At 61.1% G+C, this 15,281-nt stretch overlaps 5 protein-coding genes across 5 annotated transcripts; all 5 read right to left on the bottom strand.

Annotated features, from left to right (window-relative positions):
- LMXM_08_29_1960 (putative fumarate hydratase) lies at window positions 1–657 on the bottom strand (the record flags this gene model as incomplete). Its single annotated transcript, XM_003872313.1, has 1 exon — window positions 1–657. A coding segment is annotated over one exon (657 nt), but the record flags the coding sequence as incomplete, so codon positions are not given.
- Window positions 658–1,660: 1,003 nt separating this feature from the next.
- On the bottom strand, window positions 1,661–1,849 carry LMXM_08_29_1970 (hypothetical protein, unknown function; the record flags this gene model as incomplete). Its single annotated transcript, XM_003872312.1, has 1 exon — window positions 1,661–1,849. The coding sequence occupies one exon, from the start codon at window positions 1,847–1,849 to the stop codon at window positions 1,661–1,663; it is 189 nt and encodes a 62-aa protein (XP_003872361.1).
- A 2,407-nt stretch (window positions 1,850–4,256) lies between these two features.
- LMXM_08_29_1980 (conserved hypothetical protein) lies at window positions 4,257–10,064 on the bottom strand (the record flags this gene model as incomplete). Its single annotated transcript, XM_003872311.1, has 1 exon — window positions 4,257–10,064. One exon carries the CDS (start codon window positions 10,062–10,064, stop codon window positions 4,257–4,259), a length of 5,808 nt encoding a protein of 1,935 aa, XP_003872360.1.
- A 1,777-nt stretch (window positions 10,065–11,841) lies between these two features.
- On the bottom strand, window positions 11,842–13,452 carry LMXM_08_29_1990 (conserved hypothetical protein; the record flags this gene model as incomplete). Its single annotated transcript, XM_003872310.1, has 1 exon — window positions 11,842–13,452. The coding sequence occupies one exon, from the start codon at window positions 13,450–13,452 to the stop codon at window positions 11,842–11,844; it is 1,611 nt and encodes a 536-aa protein (XP_003872359.1).
- Window positions 13,453–13,973: 521 nt separating this feature from the next.
- On the bottom strand, window positions 13,974–15,077 carry LMXM_08_29_1995 (conserved hypothetical protein; the record flags this gene model as incomplete). The annotated part of the gene is made up of 1 exon (XM_003872309.1): window positions 13,974–15,077. The coding sequence occupies one exon, from the start codon at window positions 15,075–15,077 to the stop codon at window positions 13,974–13,976; it is 1,104 nt and encodes a 367-aa protein (XP_003872358.1).
- Window positions 15,078–15,281: the final 204 nt, after the last annotated feature.

Raw genomic sequence — 15,281 nt, 5'->3', positions numbered from 1 at the left:
GTTTGCCGAACCGCCGCCCTTGGCAATGAAGAGGAACTCGTAGTCGCTTCCAGGCACCGCGAGCAGGTCGAGCTGGGCGGGAAGATTGTCGCCGGTATTGCACTCCTTGAACATGTCCAGCGCGGCCGTCTGGCTGTAACGCAGGTTGTGGTACCTGTAAGCGTTCCATATACCCTTCGACAAGTACTTCTCGTCCTCGCCGCCGGTCCAGCAGAGCTCGCCACGCTTGCCGAGCACGATGGACGTGCCGGTATCCTGGCACGACGGCAACACCCGACCTGCCGCGATGCAGGCGTTCTTCAGCAGCGTCGTGGCGACGTAGCGGTCGTTGTCGGAGGCCTCAGGGTCCTCAATGGCGCGGCGCCAACCCTCCAGGTGGTCCTTGCGGAAGAAGTGGTGCACATCCGAAAAGGCGCGGTGGGTGATGATAGTGAGGGCCTCGGGGTTCACCTTCAGCACCTTTCGTCCGAACACCTCCAGCTCCTCCACATACTTCTCGCTCCCCTCGATCTTGGTGAACTCGGTTTGGTGGTGGTGCGGGTCGGTGGGCTGGAAGATGGCGGAGAAGTGGAAGTCTGCATTGACGGCGGACGCGTCCTCGATGTCCTTGATGCCCGCACGGCGGCACCCGATCTCGCACTGGTCGCACAGAGACATGATATACACTACTCGAGGTGAGTATGGACGGGAAACACAAGACACCAAAGAAAAAGGGAGAGAAGAGGTGCTGTTAACGCTGGTTTGGATGCTGTGACGACCGCAGTGTGGTTTGCATGCGAGAGAGGCATCGGGGCGAATGCAGCGAGGGGCAGCGGCCAAGCCGGTGGGATGGGTTGACCAGAGAATGATCGAGAAGGGTGGTGTGCGCGTGCGAGAGAGAAAAAGTGAGAAAGTGAAGCATAGCGTCGTAACGGTAAAGCGAAGAGAAGATGGGGTGGTAGGCTGACGGCGACGAACACCGGAGAGGCGCCGCCAAGGGCAGACCATAGCGCCTTGCGCGTGCGCGTTCAGCCTTCTCTTCCTTTCGGGCGCACCCACTCCCTCTCTGACACGTCCGCGGCATACCTCGGCAGTGCCTCTTTTCGCTAATCACTCTCCGGTTCACTTCCTCGGTGAGCGTTGGGCAGACGCCGTGCTGACACGTTCTTTCTGGGAACAGCACGACCTCTTCTTTTTCCGTATTCGCACACGCCATCGGTCAGCGCAACGCGGGGGCGGTGATGTGTGCACACTGAGAGGAGGGGGTGAGATGGGGGTACGCAGGCGGATGATTCGACATGGTGTCCTTCGACACTTCCGTCCCCTTCTCATTGACCTCCCATGCAATCAACCTGCGTCGTATGCGTATGGACGCGTTGCAGCTAGCGCGTGTGCGCGGCTGACCACCACCGCCCCACTGTCGTCGACAGCGCTCGTTGCCTCTGCCACGCCTATCGCCGCGGACGCCTCGCTCACTGCTGTGCAGGGGCGTACTTGCACCACTTGCTCTGCCGTCCACGTGACTCTGTCGTCGGTGCGCAGGTGCTAGGTGCCACGTGTCTGTCCCTCGAGGACACCATCTGAGTGGCAAAGCACGGCACGTGGCGGCACGGCATCTCCGCCGGTGCAGGCTCGCGGTTCATCCATGGAGGTGGGGCCTCCGCGCTTGCACACACGGCAGTTAGCTGCCGCACCGTTTCCGCTGCCCGCAACATAGGGGAGCATGGACTGGCGCTGCAAAACGCCACCGCTGCTTCTTGCAGAGATGCGGTACATGAGTTGGGCGAGGCGGATACATATGCCGCCGATCGTGACTGCCACTCAGGAGAGTTTGTGCGATGCCCTTGGCCAGGGCAATAGCGGCGGACATATTCGATGCCGCGGGCCGCTCAGAGACACCGTCCAGTCCAAGCTCGTGCCAGTAAGCGTGAACTCGACGCGCAATGACGCCCAGTGGATTCCTCTCAGCACCTGACTGTGTACGTCCTTTCGCCTCTCTCTGTTGGATGCGCGCGGCAATGATGAGGGAGCAGCGTTGGCTTATCGCCGTGCGGAGGGTGGTGCCAGGTATCTTTGTAGGTGTCCAGTAGCTGTGTAAGCTTCGCCTTGCGAGAGCAGCTGCCGTAGAGCATGTACCTCGGCGTCAACAGCAGCACCGCGACTGTCTCTACGCAGTCCACCAGCCACCGAAGGTGTGCTACGTCCGCAGATGCATCCTTGGCACTCCCATACGCCGGCTTGCTCTCATAGAGCTGAGCGTAGCCGACCAACTTCGTTTCGCTAACGCTGTTGGCGATGAGCAGCGACGTAAGACGAGTCAGGTTCGCCCCCATTGTCGCTGCGGCTGGTGCTCCACGACCGCCCAGTCGCAGACGACTGCGGCTACAGCTGTGCGGCGGCGCCGAGCAAGGCCATCGCGGCAGACCCAGACATCGAGCTCTCACCATCGCCGATAGTTGAAGGTGTCTGTCCCAATGCCGCGCGCTGCCGCCGGGCTTGTTTCTACTGATGCCGCTGTCACCGTGTATTTCACGGAGGTGTTTACGCTCCATGGACACTACCGCAAGAAGTTCGTCTTGCGTCTCCGCGAGACACCTGTGCGGCATGTGCTTGAAGGCCTCCCGTATGGCAACCGGGTGCGAAGCGTAGGTGGCCTCTGTGGCTGCTTTGTCCGCCGCCGGCAGAGCACCAGGAGAAAGCCGAGGGAGAGGCCGATGCAATAACGCGCTGACTCCGTGAAAGCGTACCCAAGCACCTCGACCGCCACCAAGTGCCGGGGGTGCACGTAGACGTCCAGGACTAGCTCCGTCTCTGTTGGCAGCCACTCGCCCAGCCAGGGTGAGACGGTCTGCAGAGAAGCGAGTCCCTTCCTCACGTGCTCAGTCGTGACCCTGCCATACGGCGTGAAAGACGGCACGTTCCACGTCACTATCATCGTCGGCTCTCCCTCGCAGTGGGCTCGCCAGCAAAAAAAAAGTGTGCATGTTCACGCGGTCAAACGTCGCGCAATCGTAGCCGCCTACGACCACAAAGTCGAGCGAGTCCGCCAAAGCGGCGAGGTGGTCCGACTTCCGTTTCATCCACGCAAGCCTGCGCTCGGCTGGCCTCCCCGCACGGGATGTTTGCGTTTTCACAACAACGCTCTCATGCTTCGCCTCCACGGCCTTCTCCAGCTCGGCCATGACCGCCGCCGTGATGCCAACCGCTTCGGCAGTGATGACCTCGTGGTGGGTAAACTGCGCGATCAGCACCTACCGCTGCCGTTACCGCTGATGCGTCAGGGCAACCTGCAGCAGCGGCTGCCCGTTGAGGAACACAAAATCGAGCACTACCAAGTAAAACCAGAGCCGGCCCCCTTCCCTCCCATCTTCGACGGTGCCCCCGACATTTGTCGCGGTGAAGTTGAAAAGGCACGCTAGGTGCAACGGCCGGTAAATGAAGAGTGATGGCACTGCTGGTCACGTGCCATGGGGCCTCCAGCGTATACTTGGGCATGTGCATCGGTTTCTATATTTGCGGGCCTCTCGTTGACTGTTTTGTGTGCGCGAAGGATGCGCTCTTGAGCGAACACGCAACACACCGCCAAGACAACATCAGAAACAAAGCAAGGAGGGACAGGGGTGCGTGATGGACATCTATATGTGGAGACGCTCTGGTGGTGCTGGTGATAATGGTGGGGCCGAGAGCGGCGAGCGAGACGCGGCAGGAGTCGAAGAGAAATATTGAGAAGGAGGTGAGCAACAGAGAGACGCGGGTGAGGCAAGGGAGGGCCTAGCATGAGCCGCCGTTACGCATCCGCCCACACGTTTGCGTGGTGGCACGAGGCGGGGGCTCGCCCGTTCCTCCGCCCGTGTCTTGGATGGATGCCGCTTTCGCGGCTTTTTCGTTTTTCTTTCTTCGCTGCGTGCTAGCGCGCAGCAATTGAGCAGGTCGATGGAGGGATAAAGGGGAGCGGTGTGCGACAACGGCGTGTCCCCTTTTTGTTCGGCGTGGGCATTGGAACGGAGGCAGAAGAAGAGCTGAAGATGCGAACAGACAGCGCAGTGCAGTGCGGTGCGGTGCAGCAACCACCGGCGAAACCAACAAAAGCCACGCGCACAGCACAGAGACGAAGGCGACACGGCACGCGATACATTACGCAGTGTATGCCCGTTTCTTTTTTTTTCCGAATCACATTCCAGCACTCGCACGGCGCACGGACGGACCTCATGCACCAACCGAGGTGGGCTCTCCTTCCTCGTAGATCCCCACTTTGCGCTTTCCCTGTTGGGCTCTCCTCACTGATACGGCACACGGTACAGCACTGGTAGACGCGACCTCAGGAAGTCGGCGGATTCGGCCAGCTCTCGCAATTCATGCAGTTGCTCCTCAACTGCGATCCGCACGTGACAGTTGTCCTTGCCGCGCGCCGCCTCACAGGCTGCAACCATTTCCCGCAAACTGTGTCGCACGCCCGCGTAAATGCGCAGCGTCTCCTCGACAACGGAGCCGAAGACAGATGACATGGACGTGCCACTCATCGAGTCGACCATGTCCATCGACAGTCCTGTGGCACCCTTGATCATGCGCCGCTCCCAGTCCACCGAGTGCGTCCGCGGCACCTTTTCACCACTTCGGCTCCTTCTATCGCCGGCCTGGTCGTCGTCATCGCCGTTGGTGAGCGCCTGCGCTATCTGCGCGTCCCGCACTGCTCTCCGCAGCTGCGTGTTCTCATCCTCAGCGTGCTCCAGACGAGCCAAGACATCCGCGCGAGCCGCTTCCGCATCCGCCAGCGCGGCCTCCAAGTCCGCCTTCTCGAGCTTCAGCTGCTCCCGCTCGATCGCGCGTGGACGCAACATGTTGTTTTCCAGCGTCAACACCTCCGCCGTCTCCACAAGCTGCTGCACTGCTGCGCTCGCCATATGTCGGCCGTAGATATCCCAGCTGTTCGTCACCTCCGCGCGCAGTGCTGCCATGTCGCAGCGCAGTTCGCTGAGGGAGCCATGAAGGATGTCTTGCAGGTGCTGCTGATGTGCGTTGGCACGCTGAAGGGCTGCCTCCACATACGCCGTCAGCAGCTCTCCCTGCTCTTTCAAGGCAGCGAGCAGGTTCCTCTGCATCCCGACGAGAGGAACGCGTCGGTATGGCGTGCCTGGCAAGTTGCGCAGGGTGTGAACGAGGGCGTCGCACAGCAAGTTACGCTCATGCTCAAACGATGTCAGCTTCGCCGTCAACTTCGCTACGTTACACTTCTGAGCATCGGTCTCGCCAGATGCGCTGGCCATTTCGCTCGCGTGGCGCGCCTGCTCTTCCTCGCGACGAGCAATCATCGCACGAAGCGCCTTCGTCTCCTCACTGAAATCGCTCAGCAGCATATGGCCCTGTAGACTGCAGCGCGCCAGGTCCTCTTTGAGCGAGTCGCGCTCCAGTTTCAGAGAGCGAACCACGCCGCACAGCATGTGCAGTCGTGTACCGACGGTGACATTGAGCAGAGTGCTGCGGTAGCCGGCGAGGGCCTCCTCTGTCTCTGGCAGAACCTGCTTGAGATCCACGAGCTGTGAAGTTAGCATGGCCATCAGGGACTCACCGTACTTGGGCGGCTTCTCCGCCTCGTCGCCCTTGACAAGGCGGCCTTCCAGAACTTGCAGGATTGAGCAACACGTAAAACGAAGGTTTTGCAAGTCGCCGATGCGCTCCCGCACCGTGACCTTTGGGTCCTGTAGCAGGCTGGCGTAGTCACCAGGGCGCCTAGACGTCTTCACGCGGCCCTCCATTTCCTGCTGCATGAGACGCAGGCCCTTCTCGGGTGTGCACTGGAGGGCAGGTAGCGGCTTTCGCTTCCGCTTCAGCGAGCGCTGGGTCGAGGACGCGGTGGAGAGCGAGTCGTCATCGCTGAAGGCGTGGTTCAGTCCGGTCAGTATCCGCTCCGACTCCTGCTTCACCTCTTGCAACTCCTGCATCTTGGTGCGAGTGAACGGCAGCAGGTCTCTCAGTTTCAGTGGCTTGTCAATCCCCTTCGTCGAGCTTTCGCAGGAAGCGCCGCTGACACCATCCCTGACGCCTAGCAGCTGCTTCAGCTCCTGGACGGATGTGCCCGTCTCCTTGCATATCGCCTCCAGACGGGTGGCGAGCATGCGACTGTCTACACACCCAGTCTGAGCCCCAGCCTGTGTGTGGCGCTTGACTGCAGTGCTCTCCGTCGCTGCGGCGGCCATGGGCGAGCTCGCGCTGTCTCGGCGCTCCATGATGTTCGACATATTTGCTTCTCCTTCATCGGGCGTGCCACCAAGGGCAACAATGGCGTGTATGACGGACTCCGACAGATGCTGTAAGCAGTGCGCCATGTCCTGCACATCTGCCACCAGCGACAGCAGCCGCTTCGTAGCAGCTCCATCAGTGCTCGGCATGTCGAGCGGCCCTTTAACGTTTGCGCGGCGGAGCGGCGATCCGGAAGAACGCATCTCCATCAACGGTCGCGTTCGAGCCGCCACCTTTTCCATCTCCTCCAGCGCCTGCGCCACTTCAGCACAGGATATCCGCAAGGCGTGGCCGTGAGGCGACGACTCGGCGCCGTCTTCGGACGACCTCGGTGCCACGTGATGTTCTGTGTGAGCCGCGACCGCGGCAGCGGACGACCATGGCTTAAGCTCAACAAGCGCCTTCAGCACGTCTGCCCTCGGCTGGCCCTTCACTACTGTAAGTGTGCCAATACGCGCACGTTGCTCCACCGCGCTATCGTCCACATCGGCAATGAGGTCGTACAGGAGGACAAGGCGATTGTGCAGCTCCGCGACAACCTCCCAGGTGGATGGATCGGCACCGTCGAAACGGACGCTGTGACCTACAGGCGTTGCCGCCGACCCCGAACGAGGTGCGCCTGCCACCCCTCCATCCACACTGAGTTCCCGCAACCTTTGCACCGCCATGTTCTCGCGCAGGTGCTGCTGCACCAGAAGCTTCCCCATCGTGTCGTTGCCGTCCAGTTGCAACAAGTACTCTACGTAGTCGGACGGGTCGCTGCCGCGGGTCAGTATCGGTGGCGGCCTGTCGGGTGCTTGCTGAAGTGTGAGCGACCGCTCCCACGCTGCCGCAGCACTCCAGTTATGCGTCAAGTGATGCAGACGCGTCAAGCAGTCCCGCAGTACATCGCGCAGGAACACACTCATGGCATTGTTTCTTCGATTCGCCTCTTCAACATCCGACAGCTGCCTCGCCAGCTCATGGTGCGCGACAGCAGCCGTCTCGATAGCGTCGTGCGCGGAGCAAAGCTGGGTCTCCAGCTCCGCGACGGCGGCGTCATAATCCGCCCGTTGCCGCTGCAGGTCGTCAAGATGCCGACGCAGCACTTCTCTCTTTTCGCCACTCATCGAGTTTTCGGACTCGGCTGCAGCCAGCTGCCTTCGCAGGCTCTCCACCTCCTCGCTCAACCTATGCGTTGCCTCCGTCTGTGATTGCAATGCTACATCCTTCGCCTTGTTGCCCTCCTCCAGTTCCCTTCGATCCTTCTCGAGACTCCTGCAGACTTGCGCGCTCTGCGCTGCCTCCCGTTGCAGTTCTCTCAGCTGCCTCTGCAGATCCCTCTCGGCGACGCTGCGGCCCTTGTCGAAGTCGTCGACATACTTCTTTCGAGCTCTCTCGCTGACTTTGTTGCGCGTCACCGTCTCTTTCAGCTCTGCCTGCAGCCGCTTCTTTGCCTCTTCGTTTTGCAGCTCCGACAGAGCGAGGTCCTTCAGTTGCTCTTGAAGTTGGCGCACCTGCCCCCGCGCACGCACAATGGCGTCGACAAGGGAGTTATCGACAACCCCGTCAGAGCTACTGAGCGCCTCTGCGGCTACCGCAGCCGCAGCCGTCAAGGCTTTTGCCACCGCCTCGGCGGTTGAAGGGTGCATGGAACCGCTGCGTGACGCCTCAGCTCCTCCTGCTGCTGAGTTGGATGTCTCCGGTGCGACCCTAGACCTGCCAGGGCGGCTACTGGGTGCCGCAGAAAACCGCACTCCTTTTTCTCCACAACGGCTCTTGCCTATGGCGACTTCTATGATTTCGTGCGCACTCTTCGCCAGCCCGTCAAACTCATTCGTCGGTAGACTGGGCTGCTCCGCTGCTGCTCGTTGCTGAGCTTGCAAGCACAGCTCTATGAGCTCTGTGGGTTTTCGATCGCCCTTGGTCGCCAAGTGCCCGGCGCTACGGCGTGCTACCTCGACTTGCTGAGGCGTAGCCACGACATCGTCCGGCGGCGCCTTCTGCTGCCTTCGCGCCAACAGTGCGGCAGTCCTCTGACTCATGGTCGACGGCGGTGTGGCAGGAGGGGGTCGCAGAATGGCGACTGAGGTGTGCACCACCGCAGCATACTGCGCCATATGCTGCAGGTCGTCGGCATGGGCGGCTTCTAGATCTTGGGTGCGGTGCCACAGCCGCTCCAGTGCCACGCTAACCTTCTCCGACGCGCCTTTGCCGGACCACAATGATGTCAGCACCAGTACTGCGTCCATGTTTTCGCAGAGGGTGCGCAGCGAATCGGCGATGTTGGCTGATCGACTGGCGCGCTCTTCAACCGACTCCTTCGGCTTCGCCATGAAGTTGGTGTTCGTGGCACCGCGGCCGCCGAACGCGTCGAGGGCACGGAGCGCAGCACCCTGCAAATTCACCACCTCGTCCGAGGATCGCCTGCCGTCCTGGCGCATCGCCTGAATGGCGCCGAAGGCAGCCTTGGCGTCCTCTACAAGTAGCCGCGGCAGTTTCTGGTAGTCAATGAAGGTTGTATCCGCCGGGGAGGCTGGAGGGCGGATCGACGGCGGTGTCTCCTTTCGCACCCCCGGGGCCACGGATGAGGGTCGGTCAAAGTTCACGACTGCTGCGCCGGAGCGCTGACCGCCGCCCGTATTGCGAAGCACAGAGTGCAGGCCCGATTTGTTGGGCCCGTCTCCCAGGCGTGAGGTCGTCAGCGACGGCCCGTGGCTCGACTCCCAGTCGGAATCGGCCGGGGAGACCATTTGCAGCAGCGAAGATGCCGCTGCCAGAGAGGCACGCGCCGTTTGCGCTGCCGAGGCCAGCTCATCGCGCTGCGCCTTGATGGTGGTGGCCTCCGTCTCTTCCCTGAGTCGCTCGTGCAGGTGCGCGGCGCACTCCTCGAACGACGCGGGCGGCTTAGGCATTTTGGCGATCAATGAAAGGGATGCGAGGGTGTCACCCACAGCGCACAGCAAGGCTTCGGCAGTGTCCTTCGACTGGCGGGCGCTCTTCAGCAGGGTTTCGGGAGACGGCGGCCGTGGCTTCGAGACACCTGAGGGGCTGCAAGGATTTGCTGCGACGATGCTCCACTTGTGCAGCGAGCGCAAACGCAGACTCGACGGCCCGTCCAGTAGCTTCACTGCTTGCTGTATCGCCTCACGCAGCTCGTCGACCTCCCTTTGACGCTGCTGCTCCGAGGCGCCGATGTCGCCGCGGCTGATCTCCAAGTCATTCTGCAGTTCTGACTGCTGCTGACGAGCCGCATGGAGCTGATCACGTAAGGCCTTCGTCTCATGCACGGCTTTCTGTAACTCCTGCTGCAGCTTCCGATTCGCATCTTCCCGTTCGGCAATCCCGGTGGCGCAGTGCTTCCTTGTCTGCACGTTGTGGAAACGCCACCACTTGAGTAGCCTGCGGCTGCGGAGTCGCTCCTTGTTGAGCGCCTCGAGCAGTTCTACGTTGGTGACGGTGCGCTGCTTGCGCCTCCGCACATGTGCGCGCCACTTGGCGAAGTACCGACGTGCTAGGGCGAGGAAGTCCGCCTTGGACCGCAGCGGCACGTCTTGACGCAGACGAATGGCCGATCGCACATTCTCGGAGGTTCGCATTTGGGTAAAGGCGAGCCACCGCATGAAACACCGAGTGTACTCCTGGCGAAGAGAGTTGTGCTTCAACATCGTGGAGCACCTCTTCAAGTGCGTCTGCAGTCTGCGTTGTCGGATGGCGGCCGCCCACGCCGAGAAGGCCCGGCTTGCATGCAGAAGCTCATTGCTACGGCCCAGAAGTTGCGCTGTGTGTATCTGCGACGCACTCTCCGTGGCCCCCACCACCCCTGTTCGTGACCTACCACGCCGCTCGCTCCTCAGCGATGCGTTCATCGTGAGGACACCTCTGCAGCGATGGAGGACGGCAAGCGAGAAAGGAAACAGACGACCACGAAGACGACAATAAAGGAAAAAAACGAGTGTGGAACAGCGGGGCAGGGTAGCGTGGCGGTAGATGAACAAAGTGCCACGCGAGTCAGGAGAACACAGCAGAAGCGGTACGCTTGTGCGTGAGAGAGGGAGGCCGTGCAGACGGTGCCACTGAGCCGCAAGGGCAACACGAAAAAGTTGGGGAAGAGGACCGAAGTGGCTTTGAGCGAATGATAGCGCACATGTGTGTGTGGGGAGAGGGGAGGGAGGGTCACAGGGAACCGAAAACACACACACACACACACACACAGACGGAAGCACCGGGCGCCTTGATGAAGGGCCAGCAAGGACAAAAGAAGGACAGCACCGACAGCGATGGTGACCAGAGGGACTCGAAAAGGGGACGGAGGATGGCGATAGGAGAGAATCAGCGGCAATGACAACCACGGGCACACGCGCAGAGACAAATGGTGACGCTCCTCAATGAGATACACACACACACACAGTGCCTGGCGGAGTGTATAATCCTCTCGCTTTTACCTCGAAGCGGTTCCCTTCTCCAAGGCGGTCCGACAGAGGGAGAGAGGGCCAGAGACAGGGCGAGTGAGTCGAGAGAGGCGGCCGTCGGGGGAAGGGCGATACAGAGATGGGGGCGTCCCACATGCACACACGTACAGCCCGTTACCCACGTGATAACACGAAGGCAGCACGAGCGCAGGTGCCAACAGTTCGGCGAGTGCAGAGGGGAACGAGAGAAGCGCTTAAAAGGGTCTGCGGGAGTGCACGACAGCTCGACGTGAAGTTGGTGCCCTAGACGGATAAAGAGAAAGAGCACTGTGCCACGTGGCGAGCAGGCAGCCACGTGTGGGTGTCTCCGTCTTAAGGTGTATCGTGTGGTGCTACTTGGTGCGGGTGTGTTCAAGAGCCCCTGCTTCTTGCGCTGCTCCTTCCTGTTCTGCGCGGAGTGGAGATGTGCAGGGGGGGGGGAGATGCACGCGTTCGCGTTTACATACCAAACAATAAGCTCTCCTACATCACACGTCCGTGCAGAACAGCGTGAGGACGAGGAGGGAGGAGAGGAGAGAGGAAAGGTGGGCGACGGCATGTACAGTGTACACACCAGCTCAGCGCAGCACAGCACGGTACGAGTCGCAAGGCATGAGAAGACGGGGAGAGACGCAAAGAGAATAACAGAGGCGAGGGCGGAGAAGGAGAGAGGGGGGACGATGCTCACGGCAGGAGAAACGCAACGCTGCGCCAAGCACGGAGCGTAACGCACACAAAACGTTATGGCGCGGCCGTAAAGTAACAGCCGATGGGCGGCACAAGCGAGGCAAAGAGCCGGTCATCGCTGCCTTTGCACATTTCCGTTGATTGTATGTTTTATCTGTGTCGCGTGCTGCAGCACATCTGGTGCGCCGTGGACGCCTCCACGACGACTCGATGTGTCTAAGCGACGAGTGACGGAGGGTGAGAGAAGAGCAGGAAAAAAGCACAGAAAGCGAAGTAGCGGATGTTAGAAGGAGTTGTGTGTGTGGGGGGGGGAGGGAGCAAACTCGGCTTTGAAACTGGGAAGAAGGAAAGACGGCCGCTACATGCAGCGCTGAGGCTGGGAGACGGGGAGAGAAAGGCACGTCGAGGAAAGGTGGCGATCATGGGCAGCTTCCCTCTCTTCCGGCAAAAAAAACAGCTCCGCTCGCTAAACCCCTCCCCTGTCTTGTGCGCCGGCTCAGATCCCTCCTCAGGCGGTGAGCACAAAGTCCATCATGTGCACAAGATGATGGTAGTGTGGAGGAAGGTGTGGCAGCTGCTGCACCGCCAGCTGTGCGTGCCTCTCCCAGTGTTTCTCAACCATAGCCTGCGTCGCGTCCGCGACGTGGGTGGCAGCGGCGCGAGCATGCACACCTCCGGCATCATGCCGCATCTTCCCGTGTTTGGGGAATCGCTCGTGAAGTCGCACAAGGAGCGCGAAACACGCCAATCCTTCAACAGCAACACGGGTGGTAGGCACTGGTGGCATTATGGTTTCTGATTCCAGTGGCGACGATGACTGCGCACCCACGGTGTCTTGTTTCAGTCCACCTCGAGCGACCCTCTGCTCCTGTGCTTCAGCGCTGATGGGGTCTTGTGATGCATTCGTTGCGTCGACCGTTGCCGTGGTGAAGCAGCCGCGCAGAATAAGCGTGGTGGTTTTCTGAAGGACAGTGAGGGCGAAGAGCCTCCATCCAACGCCGTCGGTGCGATGCTCGCTTGCAAGCGACTGCATTCCTTGCGGAAGTACAGTTTTCTCACGTCCGCTGCTACTCAGAGCATCGGATGATCGCTTCTCACTTTCGTGGAGGCTCGTCTCTCTCGCGGCACGGGTGCTAGTCTGTAGATGGTACACCGCCGTGCACATGGCATTGGCCCAGCGCCAGACACCTTCCATGCAGAACGCGGGCGGCATCCCGGGATCGAGTGGGCCGTTCTCAAAGCCGTAGTCCGCCGTTATTGCACCCTGGATGCTGTCCTCCTTTGCCTCCCACGGCGCCAGAAGACCGACATACACGCGCAGCAGCCACGCCGCCGCGGTCGCCGGCGTCATCTGGTGCGCTGCGACTATCTGTTGTACGACATCAGGGAGGAGGCGGACGCCGAAGCGGTGCAACGGCGCGGCAGTCTTCCTCGGCGCCGTGTTCTCCACCGCCACGCCGCTGTCCTCGAACCACGCGACCGTCTCCTGGGCGACGGCGACAAGCGCGGCGGAATGCGAAGCGGCGGCCGCCTCCGTATTGTAAGGGGGGCGCAGCGGATACCCAATGGAGAGAAAATACTGCAGTAGCAATGGAGAGGATGAAGGCAACTGGGGTGTGCCTGCCGTGCTGTCACATGCCAGGTTTGCCGGCGCCGGTCCTGGAGCCGCAAACGGCCCGCCAAGCAGCTGGGGAAATGCCGTCACCATCAACGCAGCGCACGGAGACGGCGAGGAGCACTCCGAGGTATCAAGACGGCGCCTCACCTGCGTGCTGTCACGCAGCTTGGCGCCGTTGCGTGTCTGCTGCGGTCCTTCGCTTCGGTGGCGGCGGATCTCCCTGTACAGGTCCACCGCAGAGCGCTCCCAGTCGTCCAGAGCTGCGGCACTGCCAGGGTTGGGGTGGCCACTGTTGCTGCTGTTTGCCTGACGGATGGCCACTGTTGCGGCGGTAGACGCACCGGATCCGGCTCGGGCAGACAGTCGTGGAGTTTGTCGAGCGTGAAATTGCTGTGTTGTGCAGTAGCCACCGCGGCTGACGGCATCTTGTTGCACATCGCCGTCAAGCACGAGCCCCCAGTTCGTGAAAGGTGGTGGCGTTTCAAAAGGTGCGCCGCTCATCGGGAACGCCGAGCTTTTCGACGACGCGGCCTTGAAGTCGCTGTGTGCGCGCCGGATGGGGGACCTTGCTAGTGTCTTCTGGGCTTTCGAACGATAGGGGGTGGGGAAAAGGAAGATGGACGAGATATGGCGCGGTGTACCACACAGGCAGCAGGGGCGAAGATGGCGCGTACGCGAGGACACATTCTCCAGCCCATACGGGTACGTGGCGAGACAGACTTCGAGAAGATCAAGCGGGACATGGCTCCTGCGGTGGTGGTGGTGGTGGCGTTTACTCAGCAAAGGTGGCCCCTCAGCTTTCCAGTTGCTGTGGGCTAGATTCCACGAGCGCGCGTAGCTCTGCAGGTTGCTGCGCCGCATCCGACTTGGCAATGTCCTTTACAAGCTCCATGTCAACATTAACATGTGAAGAGCAAGCGCCATGTGATTGCGAAAAGAGGCCGTTGCGTCATGTGGCACACCCAAACACACAGAGACAACAGCGAAAAGGGGAGGGCAAAAGAACAAGCGGGCAGCGGCGGCTAGCCCGACACAATGCAGACGTCCATAGGCGCCTCCATCATCTTCATGCGCTGCTGCGCAACAGCAAAGAGGTGCACCGTGACAGCCGGCGAGGCGGCGTAGACGAACAAGCGCAGCGGCGTACGCTTATCTTGAAGACGCGCACGCGCCACGTGGCACAAATGATTCCAGCACTCTGGGCAGGGAAAGATTGCGACGGCCTGCGCCGCGGCCGGGCCTGCATCGCAACAGGCCGTTGCACAAGAGCCGCATACGGCTGATGCCGGCGCAGCGGTCTTTTTGCCCGACTCCAAAGCGTGGTAGGGCGTCATAGGCAAACAGCGAGCAGCGAGTAGAAACACGTCTGCAACGTCGGCGTAGATACAGCCGCTGGCAGCCGCAGCGCCGAGCGCGTTCTGCTCCGCACAGCCCTTCAAGATTCCACGCAGCGTCGCCCCGGCGGGGTTGACACGCTTGTGAAACGCATGGTTGACCCCTGTGAAGACTTCGTCACCGCAGGCAGAAGCGCCCCTCCCCGCAGGAAGGGCAGGGTGCTGGGGAGAAGCGATCACGCGACTCACGACGAACAACTCGGTATGAAATGAGTCCCCCGGCTCCGTTGAGGTCCAAGTTTGAGGCGGCTGTGAACCACTTTCCTCCTCTCGGGAGAGCAGGTGGTGCGCTGCAGCAGCCCTGGAGGCTTCCTCCGCGGCGTTGCTTGGCGCTCGCCGACGGCTGGACAGACGCCGTAGCAGTCCTCTCAAATGAGTAAAGTGGGCCAGTTGCGCGGCGCTGAGCTGCTGCGCTGGCCGGGAGAAGACATGCACATTGGAGCTCCCTTGAGGACGGCCCAGCCCAGTCGTAGTCCCTCCGCCTCGCTTTGGGACACTGTTGCAACGGTCGCCTCTACTGCTGTTCTGCTCCCGGCACCTCTCGAAGGATGTGCCCGCGCACACGTCAGTCGAGAAGCCGGATGAAGCATGATCTCGATCCGCCTCGGCGGTGCACGTGAATCGAGCGGAGTCGGTGAGCGCTGAGCTGCTGTTGAAAGGAGACAGCGCGGAGAGCCCCAAGAATCGCCGCTGCACGGCGACGCAGCGGCCAGCGGTGCGAGAGACGGGCATCCCGTGCACGTTCTAATATATGCAGAATGTGTATAGCCGCGTGCTTATGAGGTGCTGAGCAACACCGTGAAAGCCAAAGCAAGAAGGGCACGTGCCACGCGACCGAGAGATGCGTGATGTAGAAAGTACGGCAGGGAGAGGTGAGAGCAGTGGCAAGTATTCATCAACTAAGCGCTCCGTAGAAAGAGAGACGAAACCTGACAG

Source organism: Leishmania mexicana, chromosome 8 (assembly GCF_000234665.1).
Source record: "Leishmania mexicana MHOM/GT/2001/U1103 complete genome, chromosome 8".
Lineage (NCBI taxonomy): Eukaryota > Euglenozoa > Kinetoplastea > Trypanosomatida > Trypanosomatidae > Leishmania > Leishmania mexicana.
The sequence above is the reverse complement of the archived record's forward strand: the minus strand, read 5'-3'. Positions and strand labels throughout refer to the sequence as shown.